At 33.6% G+C, this 19,944-nt stretch overlaps 1 protein-coding gene and 1 non-coding gene across 2 annotated transcripts in view; both read left to right on the top strand.

Moving 5' to 3' along the window:
• The window catches only part of Sox21b, an 80,112-nt gene that overhangs the window by 285 nt on the left and 59,883 nt on the right, over positions 1 to 19,944 (top strand). Inside the window, exon 2 of the mRNA XM_068765333.1 lies at positions 18,287 to 18,540. Coding sequence (XP_068621434.1) covers positions 18,287 to 18,540 — 254 coding nt within the window. The remainder of the gene's footprint in view (positions 1 to 18,286; positions 18,541 to 19,944) is intronic.
• Positions 12,300 to 12,372, top strand: TRNAR-UCG (transfer RNA arginine (anticodon UCG)). Its single transcript has one exon. It is a non-coding gene; the product is annotated as a tRNA-Arg (tRNA).

Raw genomic sequence — 19,944 nt, 5'->3', positions numbered from 1 at the left:
CACATCATTATCATTGAAAGAAATCTATTATCATCTTTCTTACTTTTATCATTAATAAAAATGTTTAAATTTAATAAATTCATTAAAAAATCCATGTTTATATTTCATGCTACCGTTACATTTTTATTATCAAAATTAAAAGATTAATAAATACACCAATTCGTTTTATAAACGCTAATTAGAAATATACATTCATCCAATTACATTGGTTGTGTTATTTGTCCAATATAAATCTAACTTGAAAGGTCTATACATATTTATTGCATTTTGTTAGACTTCATAGACCTATTACAATTTAAAGTTTATCGCAGTAATATTTACGCCTGTAACTAAATGGATAAATAAATTAGAGGTATTAAGATTAAGTTATATCTACAACTTGCGAATATCTATATTGGATCATATAGATTGACATACTTTAAGATTAAGATTAGTCGATCTAAGCCCAATAATATTGTGTTAATGAGATTAAAAGTAAATGATTTATATTTGATGTTACATCGTAATTCCGTTTATAGCAGTAAAAAGATTTTTATATGGTATTTGTACGTCTTTCTTATTGTATTTGCAATTGGATATTTAAGCTTGATATTATAAGAAATGTCATCTTTTGTGACATATAAAATGCAATTACAACTTAAGACAACCATGTTTGTGTTATGAATATAGCAATATGGTTTGTTATATCTTTTAAATATTATAATTATAACGGTCTTAACGCATTACGCGGTAAATTTTGATGGTATTTAATTTTGATGGGAGATATTATATTTAATAAAAGCCTGTCAACTGTTTCGTAATAAGAATAATAACATAATATATAAAGATCTGGCAACTAATGTATGTGTTTATATTTAAAAATAAACAAAGAATCCAGATTTATTATCAAATGTCAAATATAATCTGTGCTTTATATATTGACATATTCTGGTTTGTTTATGGAATGTATACGTAATTATTTCTATATAGTTAAATATACATTATGTATGTTAGAATTAAAAAAGTATATAATAAAAATGGGAATTATTGTCTATTAAATATTGATTAAAATATTTAAAGGATTTAATTTTTTTCTAATAATTGTCAAACGCCATTTTGTAAATGTCATTGTATTTGCAGTTTCCCGCCAAATAACACATTAATTATTGCCGTGTGCACGGGAGGTTATTATTTATTTTATCTATCCGCTTTTATTAATGCGGTCAGTATAGTGCACACATTTTTTAGGAGTTCTTTTTTATTTGTTGTGGAAATATATAAAATAAATATATGTAGTAAGAATTATCTTTCACTATGGCATATCTTCTTTTACTTCCGTGTACAGTAATATTGGGAACTACCTACACTGTCATCTTTTATAACATAGTAAAATATGTTGAAATGTTAGATAAAACAATTGCCCCATCATCTTTAACTCCTGGATAATAGAGATATTAATTTGACAAGCTTACATCAACATTGTTTCCCCAGCAAACTTCTTTTCAAGAAATCATGCGACTTAGTTCACTCCAGAGTGAGAGAGAGAGATCCAGTACAAATACGTTCAACGTCTAAAGAAACAGAAACAAAAAGACAAATCCTTACTTATAGGTTTAAACTTAATCGGATTAATGAATATGAACTTACATATAATATATTGAAGGAAACGGAAAAACAAAGGGAATCCGTCATAATTGTTTCTCTAACACAATTAACAGATGTACGGAAAGAAGATGAACAGAACGAGAAAGAAGAAATAGAAAAGGATTAAATAGTCTAAACTAACATCGCGATAGTAGATGAATGTACATAAATCGACGGACTTTGATCGGAAATGAATACTGTTTTAAATTTAATTTGTATTTAAGAACTAATTTTAAATACTTATTGTTCTAATAAGTGAATTAATAGTACTAAAACAAGAATAATAAACAGAATATAAATACAAAATAACATTACAAAGTTAAAATTTAACCGTCGGGATCTACCAGCTAAAAGTTACAAGGCACCGTTTTAAAGAACAATATCTGGATTTTCTTATAAGAAATCAAATAAGATATGACATAAAATACAAAAGAATGAGACAGGAGATTTCGAACGAACAAAAGTACCTACTTAAGTACATTAGATAAACCGACGGCACGTTGCAAGTAAAATGAGATGGAGAGTAAAGGAGACAGAAATATAGTTATTGATATAATAGAAGATATTGAAGAAGATATTAACCGAGGATAGATATATGCAGATGATGGTTAAGCTTCCAGATCTGTTTTACTAAGTTTGATAATAAAGGCAGACGATTTTGTTAGGGTTGTTGAATCGCATTGAGTGTAAGCCGCTTCCTATTGGAAATAAATTTATGGATCAGGCTTACATCTAACAGTGGACGTCGCTCTTCTGAAATGATGAAGTTGATGCTAAGTTTCAATACAAATTGATAATTGTTTATGAAACTGAAAAACTTGAAATACTTATTTATGTCTCTGTTAACTTATATATTTCGGAAAGAGGTTTGTGCAGTTGGGTTTTTTGACCACCAACTAGTCTGATAGAAAGCGGGTATATGGTCAAAGATGAAGCACGGAGACTCAATAGGTGTCTACTTAATCTGACCCTGAAGATATCTGGGTTATTATTCTCGTTAAATAAGCAAGCGGACGGATCGTTCCATACTCGGGTTGTGCGGATTTGAAATGTTAAGTCGAAACGCTTGTTACGCCTTTGAGAAAAGTTATATTTATGATAACACACACACACACATATATATGTGTGTGTGTGTGTATGTAATTGCAATGTACTTAACAACAGGATTAGAAATAAAGCCTTTGTAAGAAACAGAATATTGCTAAATGATATGGATCTGAACAGTTAAACAAAAAATAGTAATAAAATTCTACCGCGACATAAAAATTGACAATTAATAACAGATAAGAAATGATTTGCTCTTTGCTAGAGTATTAGAGTTCGTAGTGGAAGTTCGTAGATTTTCAAAATTAGGTTTCTGATATTCTCTATTGACCTACAATGGTGATCGCTATAAATGACTCAAAGTTGTAAATAAAATGAATGAATTGAATAAAACTAAATAAATCATTAGATGATATTCGATAAATGTGTAGAAATTACAATAAATAACATTCTCATACACATAACACTCCCTTACGACATCTTCTGAGACAATTGATGAGAAAGACGCTTTATTGATACAGCGCGAAAGCAAATTATATAAATCTCATGCGGTAATTTATACAATTAAACTTTATCATGGAATAACTATACATGTTTTCAGTGGTAATAATTTAAATATATAAACTGCATGTATAATTGAACAGTTATGGTTCAGCGGTAGAGCACTGAGACGCGATAGTAGGTCGCTAGTTCAATTGCCGGGATACAGTATAATTCAAACTGTGGAGTAATTATAAAAATTTGCCGCTACTTAAAAAACCAGTGTCTAGAGGATGGGCAGCAGTATCCTCTGTGTACCATAATACCACACTATGATCATCAACCCATGTGCCAAGCTTGGCAATTACTTGGTACTACTAATTACTTGGTAATGGTATATCCCTCCATAGATATCTTTGACGGAGACATATGCCTTATTGTACCCAATAATAGCCTTAAATGATTAATATAATTAAATAGTTTGAATTACATATACCTAATTGTAAATGTAATCAAAATGGGTATAGCAATTTTGAGGTTATATTAAAAAAAAATAAGTTCGAAATATTTACCATTATTGGTTACATTCTTTAAATATATTGCAGATTTAATTATATTTATGATGTAATTTATAATAGAGATATAATTATATGATATATGTTTACATATAGGCAATATTATGTATATGTGTGTACGTAGCAAATGTTACAATACTTTCAACGTGTTAGTTAATCTTTCAACAAACAATATATGCGCTTTCACGATAGTATCCGAAATAATTTTCAAAAAGAATCCAGATTTTAGATTTAAAAAAGATGTCTGAAAACGTATGCGTGCTATGGATTTAATACATTGTATTTATTGGAATCAGGCGTTACCTCGCGGAAGTCCATTCTAAGTAAGAAAAGGACCAATATTTAGCCACTTCCGGCACTGCGGCAAACTATGCGAATCACACAACCGCCACCGCCAAATCACTCAACACGTGTTTCACCCCTCCACGGGGCATCTTCAGGAGTTATGTTGCACCGATTAGTGCCAAACACTCTATGGTTGTTTGCCGCATACGCATTTATCAGCAGGCTGGCGGGCGGTGCATTTCATTGCATGACTACCACTGCATGTGCGGAAGTGGCTAAATATTGGTCCTTTTCTTACTTAATACATTATAAATGACTTCATAAAGTGGACATGAAAACAATGTGTCCAACATTGGACTATTTTAATGTTAATATATCGTTTTATATTCTTTAAATAAAGTTTTCTCAGATATGGGGCATTTATTATCTGAACTGGTGATGAGAAAAAAATAGAACAATAGAGATGCAATCCATGCCTAGGTCGAATACATTTCTTTAATTTGTTTTTATTTACTTATAATAAAATACTAGCAGCACAGATGACTTAAGAGTACATTAAAAATTAAAGTACAAATAATAGTTAAAGAATGTAATATACGCAACATTGTAAAAAGATCAGACAACATCAAATCGAAAATAAAATAGATTGAAGAGAAAAGTGATCGCACGTGAGAGAAAACATCTAGCTTTCGAGTTTAGACACCAAAAAGCTCTTAATTTGAAAATGTTTCCTCCGGCGCACAATTTTCTTCAATGATTTGTGCTTAAAAATACTCAAAATTGAAAATCTGTTATGAATACAGTAACTATTATGGTGGCATTTGTTTAAATATTCTGTTATAAGAACTGCACATTTGTGAGATAGGAGAGTGTAGTTCTTCGTTCGTCCGATACTGGGGCCCACGCAAGGATTTCATGAAGTATCGTTGTATTTGAAAAAAGAATTCTGTAGTAATCAAGACTTGAAGTAATCTTATAGAATCCTGTACGTTTCTCTTACTCTGTTGTAATTGAGAAGATTCATAAATAAATCTCATATTCCGACTTTGAATAATAATAATTTTAGAATAGTAAAGAAGAAACCACAATATTATTCTGGCTCTATTGAAGGCGTTGGCAGTGTAAGCAATAACATAAAACCCATCAATTCTGTGCAAAGGGATAATTTTTTGCGTGATGTACACGTCTCAGATGCCTGCGCAATCTTACCTTCAGGATTCTGGTGTATCTTCAGGTATTGGTCAGTCAGTACCGCAATTTGATATCATACAATCAATGGAGGGTAATACATCATTTGCAAGGTATAAAACCAACTAGCTGCAAACACAGTTCGATTTAGTCTGAAGGAGCTTTGAAACTCAGAAAGGCTAATGGCGTCTATCAACAGATTCAAAATCAAGAATTGAACTTTGTATGTAAGATATGTGTGGTAAAATATCGTACGTGGTAAAAAAATATTTGAAATAAAAAAGGTGAATTCCATTGGGAATTTTAGTAACACTTTATACTTTTACCAGCGATTGCTGTGGTTGTTCAGAACGCGAAAACTTACGCGAAATTGACCAATAACCCATAAAAGCAATTAGATGTGCCCCGATCGTCTAATGAAGGTACAATCGCCCCATCTTTATTGTCCGTACCCGTAAAGCCTTCATAATTTTTACACTTTTACAATGGCACTTGGCCTTTGTGGCTCGCCGACCGCCATTTTGATCCGCTCACGAGTTACTGACCTTAAAAGCATCTCATTTGTAAGTGGTTGTAAAACTGATTGGAACTTCAGAGAATACTCAGGAACTGAACAATCAAGCAATGTTATCAGAGGTTGAATATTTGCATACGTCTAAAGTTTTGTCAATGCCTTAAAAGGTTGAATGTGTAGATCATTAAGTAATTAATAAATTTGGTAATTATTGGGCAAAAGTTTCATCCATACGTTGTTGATATACCCAAAAGTCGAACTAAGCGGTTTGACAGCTCGTTTTTGGTGAGAGTCGCCAAGACTTGAAACGACCTGCCTGGGTCTTTTTTCCTGATGAGGTTAACTCTGGGGCCTGTAAGAGTAGAATGAACAGGTTTCTTTTTGATGGGCGTGTATCACGTTCGTCTTCATCTACACTTTCAATCAGGTGAGATGGAAGACAAACGCCTATTCCATTGCAACTTTGTAAAAAAATATATGATATACTCTATCCAAAAATCAATAGTATTTGTTATAATAATTAGTACAACGTTGTGATGATATAGTAAGAAATAGCGTTTTAAAAATTAGATTTACTACATATCAAAATTAATCACTGACTACCGTCTGTTCGTGCAGACTTTTTACTGCTAGAAGTTATTTACTTGGATTGTAGTTTTATGCTTGGAAGAGTGTAGTTATATGCTTGGAAATAAGTTTCTATCGATCAACGAGATATATAGTCACCCGTTAGTTAATATATCGGTATAGTGTATTAGCGTGAAAGTGTTTGCTGTCAAGTGATCTTTGTAAATCACTTCGTTACGTCGGTAATAAGTTTGAACAATCCACCCGTCAGTTGTTGCCGCCAATCAAACAGTCGATGATGCATACGTTTGCGTATTTCATTAGAGTAACTCGCTAGCATTGTAGAAACAATTTGTGAAGACTGTACCATAACAAGTCCAAACTCATAGAGTAAAGTATCAACGAGAATTGTTTTATACCCGTCAAAGATGTGTCTCGCAGATGAATATTCATGACTGACACACATAGTTCGTGTGTATGTTAATTAAAAGAGACTTAGTTTACTTAGTTTATTCTTCATTATCTCATAGCTTAGCATCGAAACACGTGTCTCTGATTTATGAGTGTTAGTTTCTTACCTGACTTACATTGCTATCTGAGCTGCATTTGAAGATATAGCGGGTGCTAGAAGCAGAACTTAGAGGGCGCTTAGTCTAAAATTTTTATTAAGGTAATAAAGCTTGTGGGATCCCTGGGTAGCCCCGAATTCGGAGTCTGCCGATGTCTTAGATCGCTCAGACTTACGCTTTATTGAATGAAGAGGCTTAAAGGTGACGAAGGATCTTCGGCATGGGCTATCACTCGTCGATAATATCCTTTTAGAGTTCAGACTCAAGAACACCGGAAAGGGCGGAATCTTGTCTTAGTCAGTTTCTTTTACTAAACTAACAGCTGAAAAGTATCTTTCAAGTGATCAATATGAACACGAAATTCTCATTTACAATGAAATAATTAGCCAAGGATTGTTGTTGGTTTGTTATACATCCTTCGAAGACTTGCAATTAATATTATGAAATAATAACATATTTTTATATATAATAGAGAATAATTTATTTCAAAATCATAGACAAATTTAAAGTAAAATGATAATGATTTCTAAGAAGCCGTTCTGTTACAGTGATATATTAATAATTAACTGTGCACCTAAAACGGAAAAATCCTTACGTTTCGCCCACGTTAAGAATGCAGAGAATCATCGTTGCCGGTCAATTCAACTTTTGTAACCAAATAAATTATTCTTGACTAAGAAAACGTTCACAGTGGCCAGCTGAATGAAACATGGTCGCTTATGATGGGCCTATGAAGGTTAAAGATCACTCAGAGAGCAATAAACAGAGCTACAGAAATCGAATCATTAATGAGAAGATATGCAGCAAAACCAAAATCACCTCGAAGAAATGCTCATTAGAAGTGGCAGTGAACAGGGTTAACAAAAGCCGGACCAGGAGTCGATAGTAGAAGCAGTTAGACACAGTTAAGATCGGGAGAAGTCGCTGGATGAGGGCAGGGCAAGACCAGTCTTCGTGGTGATCTTTACACCATGCAGTGAAGTCTACTAACTGAAATAAAGTAAGAAGCTGATCGTGTACTTTCAAACGAAACGGTTAAATTGTAACTCCATTGGTTCATTCATATATCCAGCGACAAGATAGACAAATGCCATTAAACCTTTTCGGAAGACGCTCAATCTTGGAAATTTTCAACCGGTTCTTTTTGAAATATACGAGGGAGACCTATGTCAGTAAACATCCCATGACCGTTAATGATAATGATTCAGATTAAAAGAAACATTGACTGTCTGTAATTATTTCAAAAGATTAATATTGGTAAGGAGTATTTAATGAAATCAGGCGTTACCTTGCGGAAGTCCATCCTAAGTAAGTAAAGGACCAATATTTAGCCACTTCCGCACATGCAGTGGTAGTCGTGCAACAAAGTGCACCGCCCGACAGCCCGCTGATAAATGCGTATGCGGCAAACAATGCGAATCACACAACCGCCACCGCCAAATTACTCAACACGTGTTTCACCCCTCCACGGGGCATCTTCAGGAATTATGTTACGCCGATTAGTGCCAACTCTGTGTTTGGCTGTCTGTCGGTTGTGTGATGCGCATTGTAAGGAGGTAAAAATGAAATACGTGGAATTTTTAATAGAACTCTTATTGATCAACTTATCATCTATTTATTTTATTATTGACACTACTCTGCTTCGCAAGATGTTATAGTTGTGGATAAGAAGCAGGAAGAAACTTCACAACAAAACATCTTTTAATAAAGTTTAACACAGATATGTTCATATACACTTTATCAGATATAGCCTAAATTATATCAAAATAATCAAGCGACATCATAGCCAAGGATTCATGTCATTAAAACATTCGTTTATTGAATAATAGGCTTTTTATATGCATTTTGAATTTAGATTTGGAATGACAGTTTGGAATCTTCAAGTTCCAATCATTTGATTTTACCCACTTAGTAAAAGGTTTAGCATGTTTAGCTTTCTCTCCGATACCATGATTCTGCAAATTAGTAAAAGAATGCTATATTAATACTGATTAATATAGAGTATTCAATGATTCTGTTCATGTCTTTCTAATTCTGTCCTAAACCCAGCATACGATTGCAATAAACTGCCATGTTATACTTCTGCTATGCGTCATTTTTACTCGCAGTGGTATTATTAATATTTGATCTTATTGATTTATGGTTGTTCTACGTGCATTTGATGTTAATTTGTAATTACTTGTCAAACTAATTACAATTCAATCTTTGAGCTTCATTGAACCCATAGTTGTAGAACTACAAGCCTTACCTGAACTGGGAGATACTGTTGACTCTGTCAATGATCAATTGGACTGACAAAACAGTACAGTATAAATAGATACCAAAGGCATTAACAATATCCATTTAAATTTCGAATGTCTTGATTAAGATACAACATTGTTATTTGCAAACCACTGACGGCATATCACTAACTATACGGCGACACAGGGGAAATTGACAGTCGATGAACGTCAAATACGTGTATTAATATAAAATGTTGATATCATTGTGACAATTGTAAGAGGACCTTTTCGGAAGCTTCATCTATGTTTACATTGTGAATTTGGAGTATTGGGTGATGATGTTCAAACTCCTGATCGCTCAGGAAGGACGCACAATGAACTATATGAATGCAATGGTTCTTAAAATTCAATAATAGTTGATAGAACCTGTTGCGATCGCTGTATTCTAATATCTAGTGATTAGAATTTTAATAGCGATTTTTCTTACAATGTTATCATTATATTATTGTTTCTGAAGCTATTGATTTGCGGATAGGGTCTACCGTGAATCCAAATGAGCTATGGATTGACATTTTTAAAGCCGATAACCAAACATCATGGATAACAGTTGACTAATATAAATATTGGTTTAGTTTATTATTATATTATATTTTATTAGTTAATGGCCTCGCTAATAAAGGAGGATGAAAAGAGACCAATGTTTCTGGAACTTAAAGGAAAATTGCAGAAAAAGCAATCAGTAGAAATAAAAGATAAAAATAAGAATAAGTGTGAACAATAAAATAACAAATAAAGCAAAATAAAAATTAAAAGTATATAGAAAAAAATGTTTAAAATAAAAGAAGGAAATGTAAAGCTGATGAATGAGGTGAGGAATAAATGGCATCGAATGAAAGAGAAAGGCAGAAGAAATGTGAAAAGAAAGATGAAGTACGAAAGATTATAAGGAGAATGCAAGAAGAGCGCGCAAAAAAAAAGTACTGTGAAAAAAATGAAATAAACCGACCCTGTCCTTTCCAAAGATAGGGGTACATTGGTCTCTCAATAGCGTGGGCTTAGATATTGCATAAGACATGTTGGGTTGACAGTAAATAAATTGTTAAAAATATATAAAAATAGGAAACATAGATGTTCGTCTAAATTAGGAATACAACGCGGTGTAAAAACTAACGTCTTGTATCTGCATAATCAGTTGTCGTACAGTTGCCGTCGAACCGAACGACGGTAATTGTCGGGTAAATACGAATAAATACGAAACAGTTTCGACCGTCCGAAACGCACGGCCGCCGCTAATCGTTTACGCAAAGATCCAGCCGAACGACCTCTGAGCAGTTCAAACAGTAGCCTGTTTATATAAGGTCGATGCATGTTGCCTATTTGATGTCCACGTGGTAGCAATGTTTGATAAAAGCGGAAATTTGAGATTACCCACACTTGTACTTTTTATGGACTATTTATCTATCTTTCTTTATATCTATCTATATATAAACGATAATTACTAATAAGTGTAGAAGCGTAATGATAACGTAACAAAAAGAAACAGTTTCAAAATTAATAAATATCAAAATTAATTATTGTTTATTTATTCGTCTCTGTATATTTTGTACTACCAAAAGTAATTGGCCTATCACATTCCAATAGAGTTTCAGATTGATCCCATAACACATGGCGATTCTAAATAGGTGTAAAAGATCTAAGTTTTTTTGCTATCAAATAAGCTATACATACTCGTATATATATCTTACAAGCTTTATTACTAATATTCAATCAGCTTGAATAAGAGATTTCCATCTATGTACTAACTCATCACGATATTTTCATAACAATAAATTTTTGAGATTTGAAATTAAATAGGAATAATAATTACGTATAGAAGATATCAGCTAAGAACTTACTTCAAGGAATTCTATCCGGAAGGTAGTGTTTAATGTTCATGAAGCAGGTAGTGGATAGCAGTTATTTACAAATATTAAGTTTAAGTTCGTTCGCCACGCAGGCCGCTATCAACTGGACTTATTGTAAATGGGGAAGCCTATGTCTATCAGTAGACAAGCTCTAAGTGAAATGAATGAATGGAAATCATGCTTAAGGTTTGAGATTGGAGGAAAGTTCTGAAACACAATCGATTTGCCAAAAACACATAGTTAAAGCTGACCCTTTGATGCTAACTGAAGAGAGTCAAGTCTTTCACATTTGTCCATTTGCCGAGATTTACTCAACTGTTCCACCTTATTTTTATCTTTTCACTTCTACTTTCTTCAGTCCAAGTCGCTTTATCCTATATTTTTTAACAACTTCTAATTTATTTCCGTTAATCAACTTTGTTATTAAACAAACATTATTATCATCTTCATTTCAGCAACGATGGCCATAGCTGGAAACCTAACTCTCTCATCCATAGATTTCAGTATATAATAGTACTATTTTATAACAAATTCATTCCTTTTTTTATTTAAAAATGACATTACTGATTTTTTTTTTAATTACAACGCGAAATATTAAGTTGATGTTAGAATTAGCAAGAGTCGTCACTGAGGTGTCTAATTACGTTGTGAAATTTTTTAAGCAAACACAAATTCGATGTCCATCGATTGTTAATCTCTTATTTGTCCGCATAGTTAGTAATGTGCCGTCAATGGATTGCGAATAAGTCTTGTGTCATCAATAGAATGACAAAATGTTCGAAATTTAAATTCATACAATCGTATTTAGATTGTCTGTTTTTTTATCGTTTCTTTCCATTTATGCCAGTATACTTCGAATATAGAATATATTTCTATGTCTTATTTTAATTGTTTTGGTTGTTAGATTAAACACGAAAATACTGAACGATTGGTTATAAGTGAAAAAGCTTTAAAGTGAGGAAATAGATTAAAAACTATTTCTAATCACCCTTTGTAAAGTAATGACTGAAACAATATTATTGCGGTAACATAACCATAAAGTTTTCGTCCTATATCGAATGGGATAGTGCAATAAATTCTGTCAATATAAAGTCTGCCAGAACAAATAAATATCAATTAATTTTAAATCCAAAAGTAGTAATCTGAATTTTGAAAACTTCACTTACCAAATTGTCATTACTTATATGTACAATACCTTGCAAAAGCTTGTATTAGGTATAGGTTTCAAAATACGAATAAATCTTTTCCTTTTAAACATTACTTTTAATAAGACAGTTTAAAAATAAAGATATTAGAAAGTGTTCGATAATTTCAACATTGATTATCAAGACCGTGTGGCCTAATGGATAAGGCGTCGGACTTCGGATCCGAAGATTGCAGGTTCGAGTCCTGTCACGGTCGATATATATTTTTATGTGTTCATTAGTAATTTCATAACATTTTTTTAATTACATAGTCAAACTATGCTAAGTTTTAGTTATATTTAAATTTATTAGAAAATAGTCATTTCTATGATAAGCTCGGTCAAAAAACTACGAATATCCATGTTAAATTTCTTCCAATAGATAATTACTATATAAATTAATAAATTTATGTAAAAGAATTAGACTTGCGATTGTAGATCGTGGCTTCGATTACCCGGATACAATCTGATATAATTTACACTTTGTGCATTAATTATATAGGAGTTCAATTCCTACCAAACAAGTTCCCAGAGGATTGGCAGCAATGTTCTCTGCGTTTCATAAAGTACCACACTGCGTTCTCCAACCTGCCTATCTAATTTGACGATTATGGTATATCTCCCCTTAGATATCTTTGTAGGTGGTCTGACTTGCCTGGACGTCCATAAGCTGGGAAGTCGGCAGTGTAAATTAAACATGCAATTTTAATTTTAGAGATATAGTTAACTAACAACGGCAACTATTTTATAGTGTGTAAACACTGTAATCTAGGGGTTGAGATGAATAAGAAAATGGAAGAGGGAAGTGTCGTCTTCCTCATGGGCGCCATTTTAATGTTCTGCAGTGAAATGGTACGGCAGACAGTTGGGAATAAGAGCAAGGAAAATGATAAATATGAAAATAAGTTTACACCTGCATTGTAACGTTTCTGTCCTAAACAAAGCAAAGGAACGAGTATTAAAAAAATATATTTATTTCGTTAACAGAACAGAAACAACTGCGTCGAGTAATGGAGAATGCTTTAACACATTAAGTAAGCCTTTAAGTAATGTTATGTGAACGTAAACTTAAATGAATTACATAAATGTTTTAAAACTCGCATAACGCTTTCTTAAATTGTTATTACAATATAACTTATTCCATAACGCATTCACATAGCCGCCACACAGGCGCACTGTGACAAATATTTACTCGCGAAGCGGACAAACACCGGCCTTTTTGACCCAAACACAACATTCCCGGAATAACCGTAGAATGCAACTAAATGTGGCCACCGTGTTATTAGGACTTTATTTCAACTACAACTTTGTTAAAATAAAACAATTAATTTATTTGAAAATCGTTTACTTTTACATTTTATTACACAAAATATAGTATGACATATAATATATAGAGAATACAGGAATTGTGACCCATTATTTTATTTTGCGAATAAACGCGAATGAATAAAGCGCAAAGAAGGAGCTTTTGGAAGGTGATACGGATTGAAACCTCCCATTTGATCTGAATCCAATGTTTTTAACAATGCCAGTCACATGCGAACGTCGTCTTAACACAGGAAAAGTGAGTAAAGTGTCAATATCTGTGAATGACATATATATGAAAAATGTCATGATGACTATATGTGAGTTATGTTTTTACTTGAACTCATTACGTATCAACCACAGCGGTAATATAGGGTAGACGGTGAAAATGAAACAGTAGGAGAAGGTTTAGTAACTGGAATGTCAGTTGTAAGATTAAGTTCGCCAGTTCGACGTCTGATACTTGGCCTTTACTGTATATAACTTGATAAGTTATAGGCTTATTTTTTCTCAATTATTATATGGTACACATTATCCAAATATTAATGTTTAAAAAAATAATAAATAACGTAATGTTATATGTAGTAAATAGAATCCGTGTTAATACACATTAAAATGATTATTCTATACTATCTGTTCCAGAAGACTTTATACTGCTAGAAGGTATGTTGTCGCATTCTTATAGAAATATTAAATTAGACGTAAAACCTTTTTGGTGATATGAACAACACATTCACTCACCTATATAACGAATCATACTGTATAAAAAGGTAGATAGTTATAAATACATTATTAGTACATTTTATACATTAGGATAATCTCTTATAAATATCTAAACAAGTAATTACTTCCACTTATAAATTCACTGATAAAGACTTATGACGAACATAATCCATGTTTGGAATTTAATCAGGCTAGCGACCCTAATTAAAAGAGTATTCAACATTGGCACATGGGCACATGGACACATGGGCACATGGGCATTAAGTTATTGATGTAATATATTCATCTATTTACATGTAAATGTATAAATACTCATTATCGACGATCTTATATATCATTGTATCTCAATGAACCACGGCAAAGACTATGTTCGGGAAGAAACTATACCGAATCAGGGATGTAAAGATCTACATATGAAAGAAACTAATCAACTGCGGATTGGCAAAGTGGCAACAATTTCCGCTAGAACCTTAAGGTTATGGAGCGAAGATCACGGGCATTCAAGCCTAGCGTAAGATTTCCACAAAGATGACAGACGACCTTATTAGAGTTATCAGAAGACGGTGGTCACACCATATTCCAACCGGCACTATTGAAAATAAATGGAGGAAGCCTATGTTCAGTAGTTGATGTCCTATGGTTAAATTTATTGAAAACTGTTTGCGGTTTGTATATATTTTTCGGGATCAAAATTTATGTCGAAAGTACAGAACCATAGACGTAGCTCGAAGAATTACTCGTATGAAATGGCAGTGTGGTGCGTCAGTCGTAACGGCAGCTGGATCAGCGTTATAAATTTGCATAGAAAATTATAATACATGACAAGGCTCAGGGTAACCCAGAGAGCAATGGAGAGGGAGCTCGAAGTTTCGCTGCGAGATCAAATCAAAAATGGAGAGATCTACAAAAGAAATAATCACCGATATAGCTCGAAAAATTGCTTGTTGAAATGGCCGTTGGGGCCGAAAGGTTCCAGTGACGGCTACGAGTCGATAGACGCAGAGTGGTCAGACCAACCCACTAGGTGGCAGTGGCGATCATCGGAGATCTTTGGTAAAGGCTTATGTCTTGTAGGGGAGATATATCGTCTGACATGAGGATTATTAGGAAGAAACGAAAGGTTTTTGCCCAATCTTAGGTATACATACATTGTGCATATTTAAAATCAAAAATATTTCACAATAGCAATTAAACAATGATAATGTTTTATGATGTAATGAAAGTTATATCTATTAAAGTCGCATTCAATCCCAGATGAACGGTATGAACCGTAGAAATTTCTAATTAACTCTGTGAAATCATTCGCAAATTAGCTGCCGCCTATAACGGGTAGGTAAAACGCGACAAATCGAATGGTGAAGTCGGACTAGATGCGAAATTAATACGATCACACCGCAAATCCCGGAGGGGAGGCTTCGTCTGGAACTAAAACCGCCCCACATCCCAAAATCTACCCCTGACGCAAAACGCTGTTTGAACTACCCGCGTTTCACACACCCCGTCGGGTTGGGTGGTTTTACACTAATTTAACGAAATATTTATTTGAAAAACATTTATAATCGTTCACTGTTTGTATTATATGGTTTACTAACTTATCACAAAAAATAGTTGCAAAATTAGTTAACAGAAAGAAGAGTGCGTGCCTTTATCTCCAAGTTTAGATTCCATAGAAAATTAGATTCCTCCGTAAGGTAGATTCTTTGCATAATTAACAATAATTTGCCGCGTAAGGTAGGTGCGATTTTATACAAACGATCGCCACAATTACATTGGTTTTACTACTACCTAGATCGTTATTAGAACGTGAATACAAAAAAATTATTCTTTGTAACATGACCTATAAGGTTGACTTATGCGGTTAACTGCATGCATAGCTATAGAGTCACCTGAAATTTAACTTCTCCCTTAAAAAACACCTTCGTTTTATTTTCCCTACACCCCTTGCATCAAACTCGGCTTAATTTGCAATAGATAATTTTGATAATTGAGATAATTTTTTTTGAAAGCTGGCGGACTAAGCTCACTCTATGTTTGGCACTAATCGTTGTAACATAACTCCTGAAGATGCCCCGTGGAGGGATGAAACACGTGTTGAGTGGTTTAACGATGGCAGTTGTGTAATTCGCATTGTTTGCCGCATACGCATTTATCAGGAGGCTGGCGGGCAGTGCACTTTGTTGTACGACTACCGCTGCATGTGCGGAAGTGGCTAAACATTGGTCCTTTTCTTACTTAGGATGGACTTTCGCAAAATAACGCCTGATTCCATTAAATATTTTTTGAAAGCCTTCAGATCTATCGATTTGAAATTTTCCGCCAAGATTTAAGCAAGAAGTTGGTGGAGGTAGACGAGAATTTATCAATAAAACATGTGTATTTTTTAATCATAGTAACTTTTGAGCACAATTAAAATTCAGAATACTTTAGACAGTATCAGGTTCACATTATAGTGTTGACAACGATACTGGTGCGTTCAGAAGTCCCAAAATATTCAGTTACAGCATCTATAACGGCGTCTCTACCAACAGGATGTCAAAAAGTCATATAACAAAATAACATCTATATACTATTGTTAAATGTAAATGTAAATAAACTTTTAAATATCTCACTAATGTTCTCATGAAATGCGAAGGAATTTTTTTTTTTGATTTATCCATGGTCAAAACAAAGAAATAAAATATTAACGTATTATATTAAAAATATAATTTACCTAAATAATTTCCAACAAAATTTCACCTATGATATCTCTTATAAAATGAAAGAAGAAATTTTTTTAAACGTTTTCGTGGTCAAAACAATACGAGGAATTAAAAGTGCATTCAATGTATTTTATGAGAAATTAAATTTACCTAAATAATTTTCTTTAATGTTTGTGTGGTTTATGTATGTTTATAACACCCTTATCTATATATTATATTTTAAGAATATTCTTTGAAGCGTCACTTGACATTCCCTCGCATAAAGCGACCGTAAAAAGGCAACTTGCTTAAGGAAATTATGGCTGAGAGTCGTTCAATTCCAAATCCTTGTAAGGGGCTTTCAGCCAATCAAGACAACCGGTTGGTCGGTTATAAGCAGCCAATTTAAAAAAGCGCCCTCTTTCTTATGCGCCGCGTATTAATATTTTCCGCTTCCGTGCACGCTGTAATTGTCGCAGGAGTATTAAAAGTCGCGATTGTTGCGCACGTGTGAAGGGGCCTTAACAATGGCCGCGACACCGTCGGGGGGCGAAAAGTGTAATATTTTTAGGATAATTAAAATGTTTTGCGATCATAGCGTGTTGTGTGCACTCTTAAATGTTTAGTTACTCACCTGACAGTGTGAAAGAGCTTGTAAAACTTGATATGAACGATCGATTTGAACTGAAACAAAGTTATACACATTATCTGTCTTTATGTATAGAAAAGGTGAAAGCAAAATACAGAGATGCATGGAATATGAAAATGAAAAAAAAAAATGTTAGCGACCAACATTAAAGGGAACACAACATAACACTTATTATTTGAAATTCAAATATTTACGATTTGCATATAAATGTGATGTGTTCAGCACTTGTAACCCAGCGGTTGAAAACTAGAGACTTGCGATCGTGGGTCAAAGGTTCAAATCCTGGAATACAGTCTTATATATTTCATACTTTGTGCGTTAATTATATACGATTACCACTGTTCACAAAGTTTCCAGAAGATGGGCAGCAGTGTCCTCTGCATATAAATAATACCACACTGCGGTCAACAACCCGTCTGCTAATTATGGCGTTGATGATATATTTCCCCATAGATATATCAAGAAGCATAAATTTTGCATGGTGGGCGTTTATGGCATGAAATATCAACGATTTAAATAGTTTTATTCATTCATCTGTCTTTTTGACGATCGCAGTGTAATATTATGGTACACAGAAGAAGCTGCTCATCCTCTGGAAGCTTGTTTGTGAGCAGAGGCAATCCTATATAATGATTGGATAACGTCAATTATAAAAAATCGATTCGAATCAATTCAACGACTTACGATCATAAGAATTCTGAATTCCATTCTTTCGTCATCTTCTTCTCTATCTGTTTCCATTTTCTCTATCTTACTGTAAAAAAAATGTTTCCGCAGTGCCGCTGGCGCGATGTGTGACCGCACCGGCTACGGCTCGATGGGTCACTTCCCCATGAGCCACATGTCGGCGATGGGCGCCATTGGAAGCATGGGCGCGATCGCAATGAACGGACAAGCGCAACAGAAGAAGACTCAGGAGGAGCACATCAAAAGGCCCATGAATGCTTTCATGGTCTGGTCACGACTGCAGCGGAGGAAGATCGCGCAGGACAATCCGAAGATGCACAACTCTGAGATCTCCAAAAGACTGGGTGAGTCTTTAATCTTTAACCAGATGTCGCGTTTTACTTGCTGTCTCTATTAGTATTGTACATAGACCTATATTTACACTGTAATTTATAGATAGTATAATAATACTTCTTAACCATTGATTTTCATTGCGTGTGCTGGGTTTACTTCTCCGGGTGCTGACTACTGGCGATCACTTTCCTGAAATGATTCTTTCAATGAAGGAATTATGAAAGGTTTTAAATTTTCAGCACGATTTTAAGATGTCGCTGTTATATCGCTAGCTTCTTCTTTATATAAAAAAAAAAACTAAGCATTACAAATTCTATCTATATATATAAAAATATATCTAAAATTATTTTAAACATAATGGTTTTACATTATGTCTCATATCCGAAATGATTTCCGTTATATATCTTATGTTATATTTCAACAACGTTCTTTATTAGATGAACCTACTTTTATACCCTTCTGTTCTTCTACTCTATCTCCTTCCAGTTCGTCTATTAAGTCTTGTTAATTAAAACTATAATTGATCTGAATCCTCCATTGACAGTCTGTTGTAGTTTAATAATGGTTCTGTTATAATGCAAATTTATAATAAAGGTGCGAAGATCCTTTGATACCCGTGATATTTCTACCCACATACAAAGCGTTGTATGCTTTATGCTAATTATTCTAATGGAATCGTGTTGGCAGTATTCGATTATAAATTCACCTTTTAATGCTTTTGTTAATTCAACAAGATAATTGATGTAAATCGTATTATACTACTAGGACATAGGTCGTTTGGTAAACGTTCGTAAAACGTATAAGAAACACTGCATTCAATTTTGCTAGCCGATTGTTGCTAATCGATTTGATTCTTGATTCTCTTCTGGCTTGTTCTTACACTTCTTTGTTTATTGCTTCTCTTGGCTTTCTATGTGATGTTCTTGTTGTTAGCCCAAAGGCTTTTACAGTTTTATCGGAAATGAGTTAACGGAACGGAAGAATCCGTGAACTATACATTTTTGCTTCTTTATTTTGCCACAATGTCTGTACATTTTTTTTTATTAAATGGTCCCCGCTGTTGGGGACCTCTCGTTCCCCTATCTCGTGTGGGACAGGGACATGTCTGTACATTTTGCGTAGTACAACTAGTGAGTGAGTGTACCTACATATGTCTGCGTGTGGTAGGTACTGTGCCAGCGAGACAGCACTAGCGATTACTACTTAATGTACTATTGTTTAATTAGGCAATCCCCATAATACTTTTCACAATTTGAAATGACTAAAGCAATTGTATATGAAAATATATGAAATTGATTTTTTAAGATGAGTTAAAGTGATTTATTTAGATTTAGTCAAATTGAACCAACATCGAAAAGTAGAATAATAGAGTAGAATTCATTCATGTCAGCCTCCCCCAAAGGATAAAGGGTTGT

This window comes from Battus philenor, unplaced genomic scaffold (assembly GCF_028537555.1).
Source record: "Battus philenor isolate CCGP_79_NKW_IND1 unplaced genomic scaffold, ilBatPhil1.0.hap1 SCAF_2, whole genome shotgun sequence".
NCBI classification, from domain to species: domain Eukaryota; kingdom Metazoa; phylum Arthropoda; class Insecta; order Lepidoptera; family Papilionidae; genus Battus; species Battus philenor.
The sequence above is the reverse complement of the archived record's forward strand: the minus strand, read 5'-3'. Positions and strand labels throughout refer to the sequence as shown.